At 43.6% G+C, this 22202-nt stretch overlaps 1 protein-coding gene across 1 annotated transcript in view; it reads left to right on the top strand.

Moving 5' to 3' along the window:
• Positions 1-22202, top strand: part of PCCB (propionyl-CoA carboxylase subunit beta) — a 70391-nt gene that overhangs the window by 16865 nt on the left and 31324 nt on the right. The window contains exons 6-7 of the mRNA XM_066245322.1: positions 12587-12697; positions 15860-15968. Coding sequence (XP_066101419.1) covers positions 12587-12697; positions 15860-15968 — 220 coding nt within the window. The remainder of the gene's footprint in view (positions 1-12586; positions 12698-15859; positions 15969-22202) is intronic.

Genomic DNA, 22202 nt, shown 5'->3' on the forward strand with positions numbered 1-22202 from the left:
ATAAAAGGTTCAAATGAACCGTTTTGTTAGAATTATGGATTAAAACAAAACAAAGCAAAACAAAACATAAAAAACATGCAATGCTTTTTATGTTTTGGTTAAAACACAACCAGATCATTATACCAAGCTGTAGTATGAAGAAGAAAGAAATCAACCACATCCTACCATTCAGAAATATTCGGTGAACATCATTTCAGACATCTTTCTGTTTACACAGACTAAAGAGAAAGAAATGAAAGAAACCCCATAAGAAATGCGTTTTTTGAAGTAGGAAGTATATTGTGAGAGCGAGAGAGTAAGGGAGGCTGGGTGAGGGAGAGAGAGGGTGGAAACTTGAGAAAAGGGATAGATCAGCATTTCCAGAGAGGGAGGAAGGAGAAGGAAGGAAGGAGACAGGCAGACATTGTTTATAATCAGGGCAGCTGTTCTTGTCATCCCCCGGCCTGTAGGCTTATGAGGGCTTTTATCCTTGGCTGTTGCCCTTTGTGATTAGTCAGAAAAATGTGTTTACTTTGTGTAAGATACTCTGCTAGTTGTGGGAGCACTTGGGTTAGTTGAGAAGCCACTTTGTAGATCTTTTTTTTATTTAAATTTTGTTATTATTATATATATTTTTTACAGAGACAGAGAGAGAGAGAGTCAGAAAGAGGGATAGAGACAGAAAGATGAGAAGCATCAGTCATTAGTTTTTCGTTGTGCGTTGCAACACCTTAGTTGTTCATTGATTGCTTTCTCGTATGTGCCTTGACCGCGGGCCTTCAGCAGACCGAGTAACCCCGAGCCAGCGACCTTGGGAACAAGCTGGTGAGCTTTTTGCTCAAACCAGATGAGCCCGCACTCAAGCTGGTGACCTCGGGGTCTCGAACCTGGGTCTTCCGCATCCCAGTCCGACGCTCTATTCACTGCACCACCGCCTGGTCAGGCCACTTTGTAGATCTTAAACCTACTTTTTAATCTTTAAACTTGAGCTCCAGGTATAGCTCACTGGGGAAAATTAGTTTCTTGGGTGGCTTGGCTAGAACACTTTAGGACTGGAAGGTCTGCTTTGGGCCCTAGTCTAGAAGTCATGCCTATGTTGGAAATGAAGAAAGAGTGGCCCTAAGAAGTGGCAGTAAACCACTACATCTTAGAGCTTGTTAGGATTTTAGGCTCTCATCTAGACTAGCTCATCTGGGACAGTTGGGTTTTCTTTTGTTTTCAGCTGATTTTGTTTTCCTTTGTTTTAGTGACTTTAAGATCTGCATTGCTTAATGAATTGCTGGCTAATGCTGCTTGTCATACCTCCACCCACTTCTTCCTGCCTGGATTGTTATTTTTTGTAACTTTATTTTGATAAAATTTCAAACTTCATAGAAAAACTGAGAGAATAGTATTAGGCGCTCCCATATGTCCATTACCCATATTTACCCATTGTTTACGTTCTGCCCATTTGCTATCATTCTCTCTCCATATGTACATATTTACATGTTACATTTTTCTGAAACATTTGAGAGGAAATTGGAGATTGTGCCTCCTTTATCTTAAATCATTTGTTATGTGTTTCCTAAAAAAGGACATTTTCTTGTATGACCAGAGTATAATAATAAAAATGAGGAAATTTAACATTGATTCATTGTTATTATGCTTATCTATGGTCCTTATTCAGATTTCATCAAATGATCCGAATAAATTTCTCTATAGCTATTTCCCCCCCACTGCTAGGATCCAGTCCAGGATTAAGTACTGCCTTCAGTTGTCATAACTCTTTCATCTCCTTTAAGCAGGATCAGTTCCTCAGTTTTTCTTTGTCCTCTATGACCTTGACGTTTTTTTAAACAGCTTTATTGAGGTATAATCTACATACCATAAAATCAACCCGTTATAAGCATACAGTTCAATTATTTTTAGTAAATTAATAGAGTTGGGTAACCATTACCACAATCCAGTTGTAGAACCTTTCCCTCCAAAAAGGTCCCTCCTGCCTGCAATGCCTGCCCAGCTGAAGGCAACCACTGATCTACTTTCTCTCTCTGTTTGGATCTGTTTTCACTTAGCATAATGTTTGTTGAGGTTCAATCATATTATTCCATGTATTGGTGGTTCATTCCTTTTTATTGATGAATAATATTCTAGTATATGGATATAATAATTATTGGGGAAAAGCAAATCAAAACCACAATGAGATACCACTTTACACCTTCAGAATAGCTGTTTTTTTTGTGGTGTTTTTTTTAAAAGCATATGTGTGCACAAGAGAGAGAGAGAATGAGAGAGAGAGTAGAAGCATCAACTTGTGGCACTTTATTTTTTAATATTTTTTAATTAAGTGAGAGGTGGGGAGGCAGAGACTGACTCCGGCATATGCCCTGACTGGAAGCCATCCAGCAAGCCCCTACCAGGTGATGTTCTGCTCAGCTGAGCCACAGCTCCATTGCTCGGCAATCGAGCTATTTTAGCACCTGAGGCAAGGCCATGGAGCCATTCTTAGCTTCTGGGGCCAACTTTGCTCAAACCAGTCAAGCCATGGCTGCAGGAGTGGAAGAGAGAGATGGGAGAATCAGATAGTCGCTTCTCCTGTGTGGCCTGACTGGGATTAAACTCAGGGCTTCCACATGTTGGGCCGATGCTTTACCACTGAGCCAAGTGGCCAGGGCTAGTTGTGGCATTTTAGTTGTTTATTGATTGCTTCTCATATGTGCCTTGACTGGAGAAGCTCCAGCCATGCCAGTGACCCATTGCTCAAGCCAGCGACCATGGGATGATTCTACCATGTTCAGGCCGGCAACCCTGTGCTCAAGCTGGAGACCTCAGCCTGGGGCCTCAGCCTCCCAGGTCGACGCTCTGTCCACTGTGCCACCACCAGTTAGGCTCAGGGTGGCTGTTATTAAGAATTTGACATAGCCCTGGCTGGTTGGCTCAGCGGTAGAGCGTCAGCCTGGCGTGCGGAGGACCCGGGTTCGATTCCCGGCCAGGGCACACAGGAGAAGCGCCCATTTGCTTCTCCACCCCTCCGCCGCGCTTTCCTCTCTGTCTCTCTCTTCCCCTCCCGCAGCCAAGGCTCCATTGGAGCAAAGATGGCCCGGGCGCTGGGGATGGCTCTGTGGCCTCTGCCTCAGGCGCTAGAGTGGCTCTGGTCACAACATGGCGACGCCCAGGATGGGCAGAGCATCGCCCCCTGGTAGGCAGAGCGTCGCTCCATGGTGGGCGTGCCGGGTGGATCCCGGTCGGGCGCATGCGGGAGTCTGTCTGACTGTCTCTCCCCATTTCCAGCTTCAGAAAAATGAAAAAAAAAAAATTGACATAAGTGAAATAAGCCAGTCAGAGAAAGACAAGTACCATATGATTTCACTTATATGTGGAGTCTAATAAACAAAATAAAAAAATAGAAACAGTCTCATAGAGAACAGACTGATAGCTCTTGGGGGGTGTTGCAGGGATGAGTGAAAAAGGTGAAGGGATTAAACAAAACAAACAAAACAAACACCCTTATAGACACAGACAACAGTGTGGTGATTACCAGAGGGAGAAAGGGGTGGGGAGTAGAAGAGGGCACAGGGAGGGTAAACGGTGATGGAAGGAGGCTTGACTTGGGAGAGTGAACTACAGTGCAGTATTCAGATGATGTATTACAGAACTGTACACCTGGAACCTATGTAATTTTATTAACCAATGTCATCTCAATAAATTCAATAATAAAAAAAGAATTCAACAAATAATAAGTGTTGGCAATGAGGTGAAGAAAAGGGAACCCTCATGCACTCTTGGTGAGATTGTAAATTGGTGTAGTCACCTTGGAAAACGGTATGGAGAGTCCTTAAACACTTAAAAATGGGACTAACATATGACCCAGCAATTCCGTTTCTGGATATTTATTTGAAGAAAATGAAAGCACTACTTTGGAAAATATATGCACCCCCATGTTTATTGTAGCATTATTTACAGTAACTAAGGTATGGGAGCATCTTAGGTGTTCATTGATAGATGAATGGATAAAGAAGATGTGAGAGAGAGAGAGAGAAAGAGACACACACACACACACACACACATACACGATGGAATATTGTATTGATCTTTCATCAATAAGACAGGATGAAAATCGTGCCATTTGAGACAACATAGATGGATGTAGAGGTTATGCTAAGTGAAATAGAGACAAAGGACAAATGCTGTATGATTTCATTTATACGTGGAATCTGAAAAACAAATGAACAAAGCAAAAATGGGCTCATAGGAACAGAGCATATTGATGGTTGCCGGAGGGAGGTGGGGCTAACGGGATGGGTGACAATGGTGAAGGGGAATAAAAAACAAATATATGGTAGGATTCACGAGTGAATGAGTGAAAAGAACTCCAAGGAACTGTGCAAAATAAAAACATTGATTATGGCAAGGTTACTTTTGTTTAGGGGGCGACAGGGATCCATCGGACAGATCACCTAAGTAGTGCTAGTCAGGTAAGGAAAAAAAAGTAAAGTAAAATAATGTTTTACCAGTCAATAGACAAGCTTACAAGAAGATAAACTCAGAAGTTGATAGTATAACAATAAAGCAAGAATTGAAAACTATATGAATTAAAAAGGGGCTTTTGGGATGAGAAGTTGGTGGGATAGAGAAAACCAGTACTGTGGAGACATACCAACTCTTGATGAGCTCATTATAATAATTTATTATTTGTTCAAGATTATATGTGACTACAATTTTTTTAAAACAAGAGGAGAGGAGATAGACAGACTCGCGCATGTGTTCTGACTGGGATCCACCCTGCAACCCCTGTATGGGGCTGACGCTCAGATCAACTGAGCTATCCTCAGCTCCTGAAGCCGACACTCGGACCAGCCGAGCTATCCTCAGTGCCCAGGGCCAGCGCTCGAACCAATTGAGCCACTGGCTGCAAGAGGGGAAGAGAAGGAGAAAGGGGAAAGAAAGGGGTAGAGAAACAGATGGTTATCTTTCCTGTGTGCCCTGACCAGGAATCATACCCAGGATGTCCATATGCTGGGTCAACGCTCTATCCATTGAGCCACTGGCCAGAGCCAGATTTTCTATTTCTTTTTGACTCAGTTTCAGTAGTTGTGTTTTTATAGAAATTAGTTAATGGGCCCTGGCTGGATGGCTTAGTGGTAGAGCATCAGCCTGGCGTGCGGGAGTCCCGGGTTCGATTCCCAGCCAGGGCACACAGGAGAAGCGCCCATCTGCTTCTCCACCCCTCCCCCTCTCCTTCTCTGTCTTTCTCTTCCCCTCCCGCAGCCAAGGCTCCACTGGAGCAAAGTTGGCCCGGGCACTGAGGATAGCTCTATGCCTTCTGCCTCAGGCGCTAGAATGCCTCTGGTTGCAACAGAACAACGCCCCAGATGGGCAGAGCATTGCCCCCTGGTGGGCATGCCGGGTGGATCCCGGTCAGCACATGCAGGAGTCTGTCTGACTGCCTCCCCATTTCCAACTTCAGAAAAATACACACACACACAAAAAAAGAAATTAGTTAATGTCATCTTCATTATCTTATTTGTTACCATACATCTTTTTTCATGTAATTTTTATTTCTGTAGTCTCCTCTTATTTTAGTAATACGGAATTTTTTCTTGTCAGTCTGTAAAGGTTTGTAAATTTTGTTGATTTTTGTGAAGAACCAATTTTTGGCTTTGTTGTTTTTTCTCTGTTGTCTATGTATTCTATTTCATTTATTTCTACTCCAACTCTTATTTCCTTCTTGCTTGCTTTATTCTACTTTTTCTGGTTTAAGGTGGAAAGGTAGGTAACTGACTTATGATATTTCTTCTATTACTATGTGCACTTGCAACTGTAAATTTCCCTTTTAACTATGCTTTCACTGCATTTCTTCAGCTTTGGTATGTTACTTTCCATTGATCTCAAAGTATTTTCTAATTTCCTTTGTAATTTCTTCTCTCACTTGTTGATTATTTAGGAATATTTTTGTTTTGTTTTCTTTTGTTTTTTGTATTTTTCTGAAGTTGGAAACGGGGAGGCAGTCAGACAGACTCCTGCATGTGCCCGACCGGAATCTACCTGGCATGCCCACCAGGGGATGATGCTCTGCCCATCTGGGGCGTCGCTCTGTTGCAACCAGAGCCATTCTAGCGCCTGAGGCAGAGGCCACAGAGCCATCCTCAGCGCCCGGGCCAACTTTGCTCCAGTGGAGCCTTGGCTGCAGCAGGGGAAGAGAGAGACAGAGAGGAAGGAGAGGGGGAGGGGTGGAGAAGCAGATGGGAGCTTCTCCTGTGTACCCTGGCTGGGAATCGAACCCTGAACTCCTGCACACCAGGCCAACGCTCTACCACTGAGCAAACTGGCCAGGGCCTATTTAGGAATGTTTTGATTAATATTAATATATTTGTAAATTTTTCAGCTTATTTTATTTCATTACATTATTTTTGGAAGAGATACTCTGTATGATTTTAATCATTTTAAATTTACTAAGACTTACTTTGTGGCCTAACCTATGGTCTCTCCTAGAGAATGTTCCATGTACACTTGAGAGGAATGTGTATTCTGTTCTTGCTGGCAGCAGTGTTCTGTAGATATTTGTTATACCTACCTGTGGATAGTGTTCAAGTTCATTGTTTCCTTACTGATTCTGTGTCAGGTTGTTTTATACATTATTGGAACTAGGGTGTTGAAGTCTAGCTATTATTGCATATTTCTATATTGCTCCTTTCAATTCTGTAAGTTTTTCCTTCGTATATGTTGGGGCTCTATTGTTAGGTGAATATATTTTTATAATTGTTACATCTTATTTTGGGAGAGAGGGTGAGAAGCATCAACTCATAGTTGCTTTCACTTTTGTTGTACCTTTTTTTGTGACAGAGACAGAGAGAGGAACAGACAGACTGGAAGGGAGAGAGATGAGAAGTATCAATTCTTTGTTGTGGCACCTTAGTTTCTCAGTGATTGCTTTCTCATATGTGCCTTGACCAGGGGGCTACAGCAGACCGAGTGACCCCTTGCTCGAGCCAGCGACCTTGGGTTAAACTGGTGAGCCTTGCTCAAACCAGATGAGCCCGCGCTCGAACTGGCGACCTCGGGGTTTTGAACCTGGGTCCTCCGCATCCCAGTCCAATGCTCTATCCACTGCGCCACTGCCTGGTCAGGCACTTTTGTTGTACATTGAGCTTCTTGTTTGTGTCTTGACCAGGGCTGTCACAGTTCCCCCTTGCTCAAGCCAGTGACCTTTGGGCTCCAGCTGGTGAGCATTGGGATCCTGTGGATAATCCTCCGCTCAAGCCAGTGACCCCATGCTGTTGTGCCAGTGACCTGGGGTTTCGAACCACAGACCTCAGCATTCTGAGTCAATGCTTTATCCACTGTACCACTACCAGTCAGGTTAATTGTTCTGTCTTCATAATGTATTGAACTTCTCATTAATACATATCTGTCTTTGTTTCCTATAGTTTTCTTGATTTGGAGTCTGTTTTTTCTAATATTAATATAGCCACCCTGACTCTGTGTTGGCTACTCATTGGCTAGAATATCTTTATCCATTCTTTTACTACCCTTTTTTTTTTTTTTAAGCCAGAGAGAGAGACAGACAGAAACAGAGATAAACAGACAGGAAGGGAGAGAGATGAGAAGCATCAGTTGTTTGTGTGGCACCTGACTTGTTCATTGATTGCTTTTGCATATGTGCCTTGACTGGGGGATCCAGTTGAGCCAGTGACCCCTTGCTCAAGCCAGTGACTTTGGACTTCAAGTCAGCAACCTTTGGGCTCAAGCCAGCGACTGTGGGGTCATGTCTATGATCCCATACTCAAACCGGTGAGCCCTCACTCAAGTTGGTGACCTCAGGGTTTCAAACCTGGGTTCTCAGTGTCCCAGGCCAACGTTCTATCTACTGTGCTAATGCCTGGTCAGGCCCATCCTTTTACTTTCAACTTCTTTATGTCCTCATATCTGAAGTGAGGCTCCTTTAGGTAACATATTGATACATTTAAATTTATTTATTTTTAGTGAGGGAGGGCAGGCAGGGACAGACAGACAGGAAGGGAGAGAGATGAAAAGCATCAGTTTTTTGTTGTGGCACCTGAGTTGTTCATTGATTGCTTTTGCATATGTGCCTTGACCCGGGGGGGGGGATCCAGTTGAGCCAGTGACCCCTTGCTCAAGCCAGCGACCGTGGGGTCATGTCTTTGATTCCATGCTCAAGCTGGCGACCCCACACTCAAGCTGGTGACCTCGGGGTTTTGAACCTGGGTCCTCAGCATCCCAGACTGATGCTCTATCCACTCTGCCACTGCCTGATCAGGCAATAGATTTAAATTTTTACTTATTTATGTTTATTTAGTTTATTTAAACTAAGAAAAAGTCTCCTCATTTCTTCTACCCTCAGCCCCTACCTCTGGCAACCATAAATCTGTTTTCTATATCTGTGTGCTTAGTGGGTTGCTTTTATTTTTTAATATATGTACTTTTTCTGGATTCCACATATAAGAGAGATCAGATGGTATTTGTCTTTGTCAGTCTGCCTTATTTCAAATCACCAAATGCCCTTCAGGTCCATTCATGTTTTTCAAATGGTGAGATATTTTTTTATGGCTGAGTAATGTTCCATTGTGTATATATTATACCACAATTCCTTTCTTTTTGGCATGGTGTATTCTTTATATCTTCTTACTTTCCCCTCAAATATAGTCTTCTCATTGAGGCCTTACTATTTATTCCCCTTCCTTGCTTTATTGTTTTTTTCATAGCACTTTCCACATTGTCAAACCATATATTTTACTTGTTTATTGTCTCTTTCTCTCACTAGAATGTAAGCACATGAAGACTATAGGTTTTAACATTTTTGTGCCCCCCCCCCCCACTGTTGTAACATCAGTGCCTGGAACAGTGGCTGTCACAGCGTAAGCCCTTATTAGACACTTGTCAAGTGGATAAATGAATGAATAAATGAGATGTAGGCTCTAGGGACTACACAAGCTAGGAAACACTATCCCCATCTTACCTAAAACAGCAGCTCACCCTCCTGAAACTCATCCTCTTCTCCTTTAACTTGTTTTATTTTTATTTAGAGCACCCTGGTATTTTGACACATTATGTACTACCTCCCTCCCTCCCTCCCTCCCTCCCTCCTTCCCTCCCTCCTTCCCTCCTTCCCTCCCTCCCTCTCTCTCTCCTTCCCTTCCTTCTTTCCTTCTTTTCTTTCTTTTGGTATATTTTTAGTGGCAAATTTAAATACAGTGAAATCAACAAATCTTAAGTATCCTGGGCTATGAGGTTTTTCTTTTAGATTTTAGTTATTTGTTTTTAGAGAGAGGAGAGAGAGAGAGAGAGAGAAGGGAGGAGGAGCTGGAAGCATCAACTCCCATATGTGCCTTGACCAGGCAAGCCCAGGGTTTTGAACTGGCGACCTCAGTGTTCCAGGTTGCCCCTTTATTCACTGCACCACCACAGGTCAGGCATGAGGGTTTTTTTTAGCGGGAGAGAAAGAGAGACAGAGACAGACAGACAGGAAGGGAGAGATCAATGAGAAGTATCAACTTGTTGTGGCACCTTTTTCAGTGGTTCTCAAACTTCTTGAAGTCAGGGCACAATTAAAATCCTACAAATAATTGAAGGCACACTATATACAAATTTCTGAGAAATATGTTATAATAATTAAGTCAATATTAAAGAAAAAAATATAAAATCCAAGTGTGCTTTTTATGGTAATTAAACAAAATAAATACAACAAAATTAAATTTATTTTGACATTAAAAAACATGTTTATGTTACATTTTTTGAGTTATACTTTTTAGAATTTGTAAAGAAGTTAAAAAATAAAAAAAGACAAATAGTTATCTTTTTACATATATAGATACATTCTTAGTAAGGTTTAGTAAATTTAAGAGGTCCCAGTGTGAATGTGTTAAGTTTTTTCATTCTTGTGTTTATGAGAAACATGAGCTTGATGTGTCTTAGCGATTTCTTCAATGTTTGGGCATATATTTGAAAGGCAAACTCATATCCTTGTCAATACATTGAAGAATTCCTCTCTTTTTACTCTTAATTGTGTTGAGTGCAGAAAACTCCCACCACACATATCATCTTAACTTTACACCAAAGGATAGAAGAAACTTGCCTCCAGTCCTTCCGGGGGACACGGGGTGGTGGGGAGAGCGTAAACAGTCACAGCACACCACAGTTTAACAGGCAAGTGAGGTGGGGGGTTGAGCACACTGTCCGTTTACAGCCAATTCCCCATACCTCTGTCCCCCAAACATCTAAACTCCAAAAGCCCTGCTGGTTTTTTGGTCCCCAACAGGCATATATTTCTCTAGAATACTATAGGGCGCATCTGGAAATCTAGGGCACACCAGTGCGCCCTGGTGCACACTTTGAGAACCACTGCCTTAGTTCATTGATTGCTTTCTCATATGTGCCTGGGGAGCTCCATTGAGCCAATGACCCCACACTCAAGCCAGTGACCTTGTGCTTCAGTCCATCAACCTTTGGGCTCAAGCCAATGACCATGAAGTCATGTCTGTGATCCCATGATCAAGCTGGTGACCCCATGCTCAAGCTGGTGAGCCTGCACTCAACCCTGTGACCTCGGGGCTTCAAACCTGGGTCTGCAGTGTCCTAGGCTGATGCTCTATCCACTGCACCACCACCTGGTCAGGCTTCATTTATCTGTTGATGGGCATTTGGGTTGTTTCCATATTTTAGCTGTTGTGAATTGTAATGCTGCTATGAAATCGGGTGTGCAAATTATCTCTTTGAGACCCTGCTTTGCAGTCTTTTAGTATAACTCTAGAAGTGGAATTTCTGGATCGTTAGATAATTCTATTTAAAAATTTTTGAGGAACCTTCATACTGTTTTCTATAGTAGCTGTGCTATTTATATTCATATCAACAATAGGTTCCAATTTCTGCACATCCTCACCAATACTACTTGTTTTCTGTTTTGGTTTTTTATAGTAGCCATCCTAATGCATATGATATGGTACCTCATGTTAATTTTGGTTTGAATTTCCCTAATGATTGGTAGTGTTGAGCTGAAGGGGTAGGGGCTCACAACAATGGAGAAAGATAAAACAATGGCCATCCTCCTCTCTGACTGCACCTCTGAGATTAGAATTAGAAATTGAAGCTCAGAACACAGAGTCCCAGTATTGGAGGACAGCGTCCTGATTACCTCCTCTGGCTTCTGGAAGCTCTGTGCAGGTTGCTCCAGAACACATGCTCAGCTCACCGACCTGTGGCTGGGGAAGGAGGTGGGCAGCTGCTACGTGCTAACAGCTGAAATTGATGGACTTTAATCATAAGTTTGTTTTGTTTTTTAATTTTTTATTGAATTTATTGTGGCGACACTGGTTAATAAAATCACACAGTTTCAGGTGTATGATTCTATACTACATCATCTGAACATTGCATTGTGTGTTTACCACCCCAAGTCAAGTCTCCTTCTGTCACCATCCACCCTCTACCCTCCTTCACCTCCCCCTGTTCCTTTACCTCCTGCGGTCCCCACAGTGTTGTTGGTGCCTGTAAGATTTTTTCTTTCCTTAATCCCTTCCCCCTTTTCCCAACCCCCATCCCCCAACCCCTATCCCCCATCCCCTATAATAGCTGTCATTCTGTTTTCCATATCTTATGAGTTTGTTTCTGTTTTGTTTTTTAGTTTATTTTGTTCATCATTTATCCTTTATATTTTCTCCCGGAAGTTGCAAGCCTTCAGTAGAGTATGGAGCTCCCAAAAGTTACATCAGACAGATTATGCCAGTGCAGCTGTTTTCTAGGTGGGGAGACAGATTTCTGCTGCTTCTGATTCTGCCATCTTCCCAGAATCCTCTGTCTATAGATAGATGCTCTTTTGTACTGTCCTGAGTTATATCCTATGATTTATAGGAATTGGTTTCAGAGCTAAGACAATGCTAAAAGTGGACATTCTTTTTTTTTTTTTAAGCTGATGGGGCTCAGGAGAAGGAAAGAAATTGGGGGTTAGGAGAGGAGTTATGGGCCATTAATTTGCCTGAGTCCTCTAGCCCCCAATCTGTCTTCCTAGGAGGGAGATTGAGACATGATCCTTAACACCACCATTGTCTTCATGGAGACTTTCTGGCTCCTACCACCTACGTCTTCCTTATACGCCCTTGCCTAGGGGTGTGCAGGCCTTGAAGACTCTGAGTGAAGTCGCATCTGTCTCTTAGCTAGTCTTGCCTTGTAACTGCTGGGTACCCTCTGTGGAGTTTGTGGAAGGACTCCAAATAGGTCATGGCTCCAGGATAAGTGTTGTTCCTCTATGTTCTGCCTAAGGTTCTCATTCATTCTTCCAGACAGCTTTGTGGAGACAGGGTGCTGGGCCTGATGTGTGCTTGGAGCTGGGGTGAGAGTGGTGGGGTTCTGTCCTGGTGGAACTTTTGGAAACTACTGCCGAAGAGGGAGAGGAGAGAGGGCATTTTACCCAGAAAGTAATATGCCAGCCGTCCCACTTGTTATGGGGACAAATTGCATATATAGTTTTGGAAGAAACTATACTGATTAGGTCTCTTGCCTCCAGGATAGAATTTCTGTGAGTAAAAGCCAAGTGTAATTTTACTGTTGCTTTTATCTTTCTGCACATAATGCCTCAGACACCTCTGTAACCAGATACTTTCCCTTTCTCTTTTGGCAGAGGAATGTCATGGCATCCGGAGTCGTCCCTCAGATTTCTCTGATCATGGGTCCCTGTGCTGGTGGGGCTGTCTACTCCCCAGCCCTAACAGACTTCACGTTCATGGTAAAGGTAAGAAAGAAAGATCTGTTTCTCCTGCCCTTTGAGAGTTGTGCAGTACCTCCCCTGAAATAAAAATAATTCCTGACCCAGATCTGGGTTGTTATCTGCATTCTCGTTGGGTTTTAGCTTAGTATGATAAGGTCTTAGTGGAGAAAAGGTTTTGGCATGAAACCTGTAGCTTGTGGGGGTCAGTGACAGAATGCATTTGTGTACTTCATTGGTGGGTGATTTTACCTGTTGATCTGAATTGCAAATCATTTTCAGGTAGTCAAAGGATCCTGTCCTCTGCCCAGACAGATGATTGTTTACTGAATCCTATTCAGAGAGTTTCTCATGGAAGGCTTTTTGTAACCATCTTTATTGGGAAGTTATTTCTTAGTTCCACCTTTATTTCTTTGGCTGTTTGCTATTTTATTACATTTTGTGTGTAATGGTAAATCTGATCTTCAATTTCATTTTGAAAGGTGGATATCTTTATTATATGATTTGATAGAATGATGTTTTTAAATTATTTTTAAACAAAACCTACTAAATTTATACATGGCTAATTACCCTTAACCTAATATCATTTTAAAAAATCAATCTTTTAAAATATTTTTTTTATTTATTTTTTACAGAGACAGAGAGAGTCAGAGAGAGAGGGATAGATAGGGATAGACAGACAGGAACGGAGAGAGATGAGACGCATCAATCATTAGTTTTCTCATTGCAACACCTTAGTTGTTCATTGATTACTTTCTCATATGTGCCTTGACCGCGGGCCTTCAGCAGACTGAGTAACTCCTTGCTCAAGCCAGCGACCCTGGGTCCAAGCTGGTGAGCTCTGCTCAAACCAGATGAGCCGAAGCTCAAGCTGGCGACCTCGGGGTCTTGAACCTGGGTCCTCCGCATCCCAGTCCAACGCTGCATCCACTGCACCACCACCCGGTCAGGCCCTCTTAAAATATTTTTAAAAGTAATGAGCAGTAAATGCCAACCAAGACAGAGAGACTAGGAGAATAGATAGTCATCCCATATGAGGAGAACAGTGTAAGTAGGAGTCCCTTTTTTCTTTTTCTTTTTTCAAGAAAGAGAGACATGAGAAGCACCAACTTGTAGTTGTAGCACGTTAGTTGTTCATTGATAACTTTCTCATATGTGCCTTGACCGGGTGCAACTGAGCCAGTGACTCCTTGCTCAAGCCAGTGACCTTGGGCTCAAGCCAGCGATCTTGGGCTTCAAGCCAGCGACCTTTGGGCTAAAGCCAGCAACCCACATGATCCCACTCTCGAGCTGGTGAGCCTGTGCTTAAGTTGGTGACCTTGGGGTTTCAAACCTGGGATCTTAGCGTCCCAGGTCGATGTTCTATGTACTGTGCCACCACCAGTCAGGCTAGTGTGCTTTACTTATCGAAGAACTTTTTCCTACCCTGAAGTCACCAAGATAGTTTCTGTGTTCTAAAAGTTTATTATTTTGCCTTTTCCATTTACATCTGTAATTTCAGTTGGAGTTGATATTTACGCATAGTGTGAAATAGAGGCCAGTTTCATTTTTTTTGTTTTATTTTCTTAGTTGACCTAGAACCTTTTGATTGCAAAAAACATTCTTTCCTGCTTGTTAATGGCACAGTTATCGTGACTCAATCATCCATATGTCAAGAGTCCTATTTATCCCCATGCCAGTATCACACTAGCTCAATTACAATGACGTTATAACAGATGCTGGTAACTGATATAGCACGTTGTCTCCCCTTACTCTTCAGGTGGTATGGGATATTCTTGGCCCTTCGCAGTTCCAGTGTTAGAATGTTGTAGTGTAATTGATGTACATTGAACCACACATTTAAGTTGTGCAATCTGAGTTTTGACACATGTATACATCTATGAAGCCCTAACTGCAGTGATGATAATGGACCCCCCAAAGTTTCCTCATGTGTCTTTGTAATCCATTTTTTTCTACCCCCCATTTCTGTGTTAGGGTAACCATTTGTCTGCTTCCTATCACAATAGATTAATTTGCATTTTCTAGAATGTTATATAAATAACCATATAAAATACATACAAAGAGTATATACTCTTTTGGGGGTGGATTGGGAGCTGGCTTCTTACACTTAGGATAATTATTTTGAGATTCACGTGTTGATGGACATTGGGTTATTTCCAATGTGTAGAGTGAGGAAGAAAGACCTTTCTAGCAAGATTGTAAACCTAGGATCCATAAAATAAAGACTGATACAATACATATAATAGTCTAAGGACTAATTTTCTTTTTGTATAAAAGCAAACTATACAATAGAAAGAATGAGCAAAAAACATGAACAGCAAGCTGACAGAGATGACTATAGAAAGGTATTTATTGCAGAATTGTTATAGAAAAATACTAGAAACAACCTAAATGACCATCAGTAGGTGACAGTTAAGTAAATTGTGATACATATCCTATACTGATACGGAATGATCTTCAAGAAGTTTCAGAACAGTGTGTGTAGGATACTGTGCTGGAAAGAACACAAGAAGTTTATATAAATGTTCATATATACATGGACATCTTTGTAAGGAGGGAGAAGCTGACTGTGGTTGCCTTTGGGGCAGGAAATTGGAAACCTGAAAATAAGGGCTGGGATGTAGACTTACTTGCTACTGCATCTTCTATTCTGCTTAAATTTTTTGCACTATGCCTTTATTATCTTTAAATTAGAAACCAAAATTTAAAAGCCTGCAACCTGTGAAAACACCAAAGCATTAATTATCATTGCCTCCAAATGGCTTCACTTAAGGTAGTTGGTTCATTTTAGGCAAGCTGCACGCTGTCACAGCGCCTCGGGTCCCTCATCTGTAAATGGGGGGCCAATAATACCTAGGCTTTAGTTACACATTTTTATGAAGTGCTTAGAAAAGGGCTTGATACACTGCAAGTTATGAATTAGGGCCACCTGTTAGGGTGTTCTACAGATTAATGACCTGGAAATGTTAGCCACACTGTGAGTCTTTTTTGCTGAGACAGGACCATGCAACAGAGGTTTTAGAAAAATAGGCAGGGAAAACTTTGGTCTTTAGTTGGGATAGGCATGCTACCTGATTCTGCGACGTGTCACTACTGTCTCTGTGTTTGTCTTTTTGGTTGTGTGAGCCCTAAGGCTCCATCTAGCTCTGCTGCTCTGACATTAAGCCTTCTGGAATTCTCTGATTTCAGGACACCTCCTACCTGTTCATCACGGGCCCTGATGTTGTGAAGTCTGTCACCAACGAGGATGTTAGCCAGGAGGAGCTCGGTGGTGCCAGGACCCACACTACCATGTCAGGTTCGAGGCCTCGACGCTCACCTTATTGTTTTTAAACACTGAGAGGGCATGGCCAAGGAAAATGCTGATAGTCTTTTGCAAATGCCACTTAATTGGCAGAATTTGAGAAGACAGTAGTACTGGTATATTGATTACAGATGTAGTAACAAAGGTGGATTTAATATCAAATTTGTTCAAACAGTACTAATGCTTTTTGATATTTAAAATTTTAAAGCTAACTGGAAAGGTGGTTATAAAAGGTATGACTTACATATATACAGTTGAATCTTTAAAAAACATGCTGTATTTTATTGTGACTCTTTTTACTCCCAAGTTGGGGTGTGTCTTAGAGTAGATGGCACTGTGCCATCTAATGGCCAGGTACAGCTGTAATGTGATGTTCATGGCCCACATGTTTGTACACTCGGTCATAGCTCTTTACCTCTTTGAAGTTATTTGCCACACATGCTGAGTTCAACATGTATAAAGATTATTTGGTGCTCTGGTATTGAAACAAAAAGTTATTGTTTATACTGAGAGGCATGGGATTGGGAGCAGGGCATGAATCTGATATTAGGGAAGATGTTAGTTGTGACTGGAATTCCATCTTTTCTTAGAGAAGGAAACCAAGCTGTGGAAAGATTGCCTACCACACAGCAAGCAGTGTCACCGAAGACAGGAGTAATTGCCTCTTTGAAAATTCATCCACTCTTTCCCTAAGTTTATTAAGCATCCTTATAACCAGTGTTTTAAACTCTGTCTGCATCTGATAGATTTGCTTGTTTTTATTTTTAGTTATTTTTCTGGAGTTTTGCTCTGTTCTTTCATTTGGGACATGTTTCTTTGTATCTTCATTTAGGCAGCCTCCCTGTGTTGGTTTCTATTTTTAGGTAGAGCTGCTAGTCCTCAGGGCTTGGTAGAGTGGACCCACGTAATGATAGATGTTCTGTAGGGTCCAGTAGCGCAGCCTCCCCAGTCAGTCAAGCAGGGTACTCCAGGCATGCCCCCCCATTTCAGTATGTACGCCTCTTGTAGTTGAGCCTTGATGGCTGTTGGCATATCAGTAGGAGAGACCGAATCCGAGGCTGACTGGCTGCAAGAATTGGCTGTGACCACCATGGAGGATCAGCTGTGCAGGCGCCCGCTTCATGGAGTAGGACTGACTGTAGTAGAGCTCTCGTGCCCACTGGGTCTGCCCTTTGAGTATGTTGCTGGTGGAGGTGGTTGGGTGGGGCTTTGATATAGTGTGAAGCTGTCCGCTAGGTGCGCTGGCTCTGGGGCCTCCCAGGAGGTGTGGGCCAAGGTCAACCACCACCTGTGTTTTGCCTGGGGCCACCTGGCATGTGCTACAAAGCAATCTGCAGATGGCTATTACTTGTACTGGACTTGGGGATGCCCAGGAGAGGCCAAGCTGTGAACCAAGGCTGGCTGCAGCTAGTGCTGGGCCTGGGTCCATGGCATGCAGAGGCCAGGTGCTGCTTGCTTGAGAGATTTTAGGAAAATCTGAAGTCTGAGCCACATAGGCAGTTCATATGGGAAAGCCACTGGAGACAGCTTGGGTGGGCTTGCCAGTTGGGTTGGGTGGGGTGGGGTCTCAGGGAATCACCGGGGCAGGGTGAACAGTGTTAGCCAGGTTCATGGAGACCCAGATATGGCACCTGTCTACCAGCTGTGGGGAGGGATCAGAAAAGGAACAGTGGCCTCTTGCTAGCACTTTTGTTTGGGAGAAAGCTGCACCCCCCCCCCCCCCAGCTCTTGCCTCGATGCCGAGTTTTGTTACTCCCTGTACGTCCCTGGTATCTTTCAAACTGCTATCTCAGTGCTAGAGCCTTGGAGGAAGTGAGTTTGAGCAGTCTGTTCGTGGCCCCTCGAGAGGACTGCCTGAGACTCGAGCAGCCCTCCGTCTTACTCAGCCACAACTCCCACTGGTTTTTCTCTTCCTGGCACTGGGACAGTGGATTGGGGGGCCTCGCTTCTCAGGGGGACCTCTGAGCCGAGATCCCTCCTGATTTTTATCTGCTGCACGTGCGTGTGGGACAACCATTCCTCGTCTCAGCCTCTCCTACCAGTCTCGATGTGGCTTCTCTGTATCTTAAGTTGTAGGACTTCTGTTCAGCTAAACTTCAGGTGGTTCTGAATGATGGTTGTTCTGTGGTCTAGTTATAATTTTGATGTGGTTGTGGGATGATGAGAGTATTGTATTTATGTATGCCGCCATCTTAACTGGAAGCCTCACAGTCTTGATTTGGTGAAATATGGTTTTTAACAAAACGTGAGAGCTCTTGATACCCCTACCTACAAGTATGATTCCTCCCTCATGTCAGGTTGATATCAGCCTTGATTCATTTTTTCACCTTTGACCATTAGCTCCATTCAGCTCTTGTCTCCAAAACACACCTGGAATCAGAACGCTTCTCATCATTGATTCCCCGACAGCTCATAATCACTCTCCTGTCTCAGAGCTTAATTGGCAGCAGCTTTTATTTCTTACTGGGATATAAAATGATGTTTAGTCTTGATTCTCTTAGATTTGATGAAATATCTATTTTACATGTTTGTGGTAGACAATTTAGAAAACAGGAATAGAAGCCACTAGGAATTCCATCAATCACAGATAATCACCACTCCTTTTTTTGGTTATATTCTTGCAGTTTTTTCATGCAGATGGGTGTGCATGTACATATACATATACATGCTCAAACATAGTTGTATAATTCTCTTTTGTAGCCTGTTTTTTCTCTTGACAGCTTAAAATAATGAATGTCTGCCCGTGTCATTAAATTTTCTTCTGAAGCATAGTTTTAGTTTTATAGGCAGCGGTGTTCTTTTTTTTTTTGTATTTCTCTGAAGCTGGAATCGGGGAGAGACAGTCAGACAGACTCCCTCATGCGCTAGACCAGGATCCACCTGGCATGCCCACCAGGGGGCGACGCTCTGCCCACCAGGGGGCGATGCTCTGCCCCTCCGGGGCGTCGCTCTGGACCAGAGCCACTCTAGCGCCTGGGGCAGAGGCCAAGGAGCCATCCCCAGCGCCCAGGCCATCTTTGCTCCAATGGAGCCTCGGCTGCGGGAGGGGAAGAGAGAGACAGAGAGGAAGGAGAGGGGGAGGGGTGGAGAAGCAGATGGGCGCTTCTCCTGTGTGCCCTGGCTGGGAATTGAATCCGGGACTTCTGCACACCAGGCTGACACTCTACCACTGAGTCAACCAGCCAGGGCCGCATTTGGTGTTCTTTATGAACGCAAGGCCTTTTGATGGGCCATGTCCAATGTACTTAGCTCTGTATCCCTAGCAAGAAATCCAAAGAATACTCTAGGCGTGAGTGCGCGCATACATGCATGCACACACACACACACACACACACACACGTGGGCACGGGCACACGTGCTTTTGGGAACAGCTTTACTGAGATATAATTTGCATAGCATTCATGTAAAATATCCATTTCAAGTATGTAAGTCAGTGGTTTTAGTATATTCACAGGTTGTCCAGGTATCACCACAGTCAATTTTAGAACACTTGTCACCTCAGAAAAAAACCTTTACTGGTTAGCAGTTACTCCCCATTTCCCCCCCAATACTCTGACTTAGGCAATCACTAATCTACTTTCCCTTTCTGTGGGTTTTGTTTATTCTGAATATATATATATATATGGAATGGACATAAATGAAGTTATACAATATGTGGTGTTTTTCAACAGATTTGTTTTACTTAGCATAATGACATATACTTACCATATTGTAGCATGGATCAGTATGTCATTCCTTTTTTTAAATGTTATTTATTGATTTTAGAGAGAGGAAAGAGAGAGAGAAAAAAGAGAGATGGGGAGGAGTGAGAAGCATCAACTCATAGTAGTTGATTCTTGCATATGCCTTGACCAAGCGAGCTCAGGGTTTTAAACTGGCACCCTCAATATTCCAGGACTGATGCTCTGTCCACTGCGCCACCACAGGTTAGGCCACCATTCCTTTTTTTTTTTTTTTTTTTGCAGAGGCAGAGATAGACAGGGACAGACAGACAGGAACGGAGAGAGATGAGAAGCATCAATCATCAGTTTCTCGTTGTGCGCGTTGCGACTTCTTAAGTTGTTCATTGATTGCTTTCTCACATGTGCCTTGACCGTGGGCCTTCAGCAGACCGAGTAACCCCCTGCTGGAGCCAGCGACCCTGGGTCCAAGCTGGTGAGCTCTTTGCTCAAGCCAGATGAGCCCGCGCTCAAGCTGGCGACCTCAGGGTCTCGAACCTGGGTCCTTCCGCATCCCAGTCCGATGCTCTATCCACTGCGCCACCACCTGGTCAGGCCACCATTCCTTTTTATTACTGGATAATATTTCAGTGTATGGATGTACCACATTTTGTATATTCATTAAGTTGAACATTTGGATTGTTTTCACTTTTTGGCTATCATGAATATGCTGCTCTAAACATCTATGTACAAGTTTATGTGTGGATATACTTTTTTTTGGGGGGGTATATACCTGGGAGGGGAATTTCTGGATCAAATGGTAACTCTGTTGGACTTTTTGAGGAACTCCCACATTGGCCTCTGAAGTGGCTGTAGCAATTTATAAATCTTGAATGAAAGGAATTCTGTTATGTTGAACATACTTTTTATTCATCAGTATACGCAGGGTGGGGCAAAAGTAGGTTTATAGTTGTGAATACATGAAACAGTTTATTCTTTTTTTTTTGTGGCATAGACAGAGTCAGAGAGAAGGCCAGATAGAGACAGACAGACAGGAAAGGAAAGATGAGAAGCATCAATTCTCCATTGTGGCACCTTAGTTGTTCATTGATTGCTTTCTCATATGTGCCTTGACCTGGGGGCTAAGCAGACTGAGTGACCTCTTGCTCAAGCCAGTGACCTTAGGCTCAAGCTGGCGAGCCTTGCTCAAACCAGATGAGCCTGCGCTCAAGCTGGTGACCTCGGAGTCTCGAACCTGGGTCCTCCACATCCCAGTCTGATGCTCTATCCACTGCACCACTGCCTGGCCAGGCGATACACAGTTTATTCTTGTATTATTATTATTTATTAAACTTTCCTTTATTTTTTATTTTTCTTTTTTTTAAAATTTTATTTTTATTTTATTTATTCATTTTTAGAGAGGAGAGAGAGAGAGAGACAGAAAGGGAGAGAGAGGAGAGAGAGAAGGGGGGAGGAGCTGGAAGCATCAACTCCCATATGTGCCTTGACCAGGCAAGCCCAGGGTTTTGAACCGGCGACCTCAGCATTTCCAGGTCAACGCTTTATCCACTGCGCCACCACAGGTCAGGCTATTTTTTATTTTTCTTAACTGGAAAGCAGGGAGGCAGAGAGACGGACTCCCACATGTGCCCCATCTGGAATCTAGCCAGCAAGCCTCCTGTGGGGTGATGCTCTGCCCATCTGGGGTCATTGCTCCATTGCTTGGCCACTGAATTATTTTTAGCACCTGAGGTGATACCATGGAGCCATCCTCAGTGCCTGGGGCCAACTTGCTCAAACTGAGCCATGGCTGCAGGAGGAGGAGAGAGAGAGATATTGGGGGGGGGTAAGAAGCAGATGATCGCTTCTCCTGTGTGTCTTGACTGGGAATTGAACCCAGGACATTCACACACTGGCCCGATGCTCTACTGCTGAGCCAACCAGCCAGGGCCTAAACTTTCTTTTAAAAAATAAATGTTTAGGCCCTGGCTGGTTGGCTCAGTGGTGGAGCGTCGGCCTGGCATGCAGAGGTCCCGGATTCGATTCCCAGCCAGGGCACACAGGAGAGGCGCCCATCTGCTTCTCCACCCCTCCCCCTCTCCTTCCTCTCTGTCTCTCTCTTCCCCTCCTGCAGCGAGGCTCCATTGGAGCAAAGATGGCCTGGGCGCTGGGGATGGCTCTTTAGCCTCTGCCCCAGGCGCTGGAGTGGCTCTGGTCGCAACAGAGCGACGCCCCGGAGGGGCAGAGCATCGCCCCCTGGTGGGCAGAGCGTCGCCCCCTGGTGGGTGTACCGGGTGGATCCTGGTTGGGCGCATGCGGGAGTCTGTCTGGCTGTCTCTCCCCGTTTCCAGCTTCAGAAAAATACAAAAAAAAAAAGTTTATTTTATTGATTTGAGAGAAAGAGAGAGCAAGGAGGAGAGAGAGAGGGAGAGAGATAGGAACAGCAATCTGTTCCTGTATGTGCCCCGACCAGAGATAGAACTGATAACCTCTGCTCTTCTGAATGATGCTCTCACCAACCGAGCTATCTGGTCAGGGCATTCTTGTATTATTATTATTTATAAATGTG

The sequence above is a fragment of the Saccopteryx bilineata genome, chromosome 10 (assembly GCF_036850765.1).
Source record: "Saccopteryx bilineata isolate mSacBil1 chromosome 10, mSacBil1_pri_phased_curated, whole genome shotgun sequence".
Lineage (NCBI taxonomy): Eukaryota > Metazoa > Chordata > Mammalia > Chiroptera > Emballonuridae > Saccopteryx > Saccopteryx bilineata.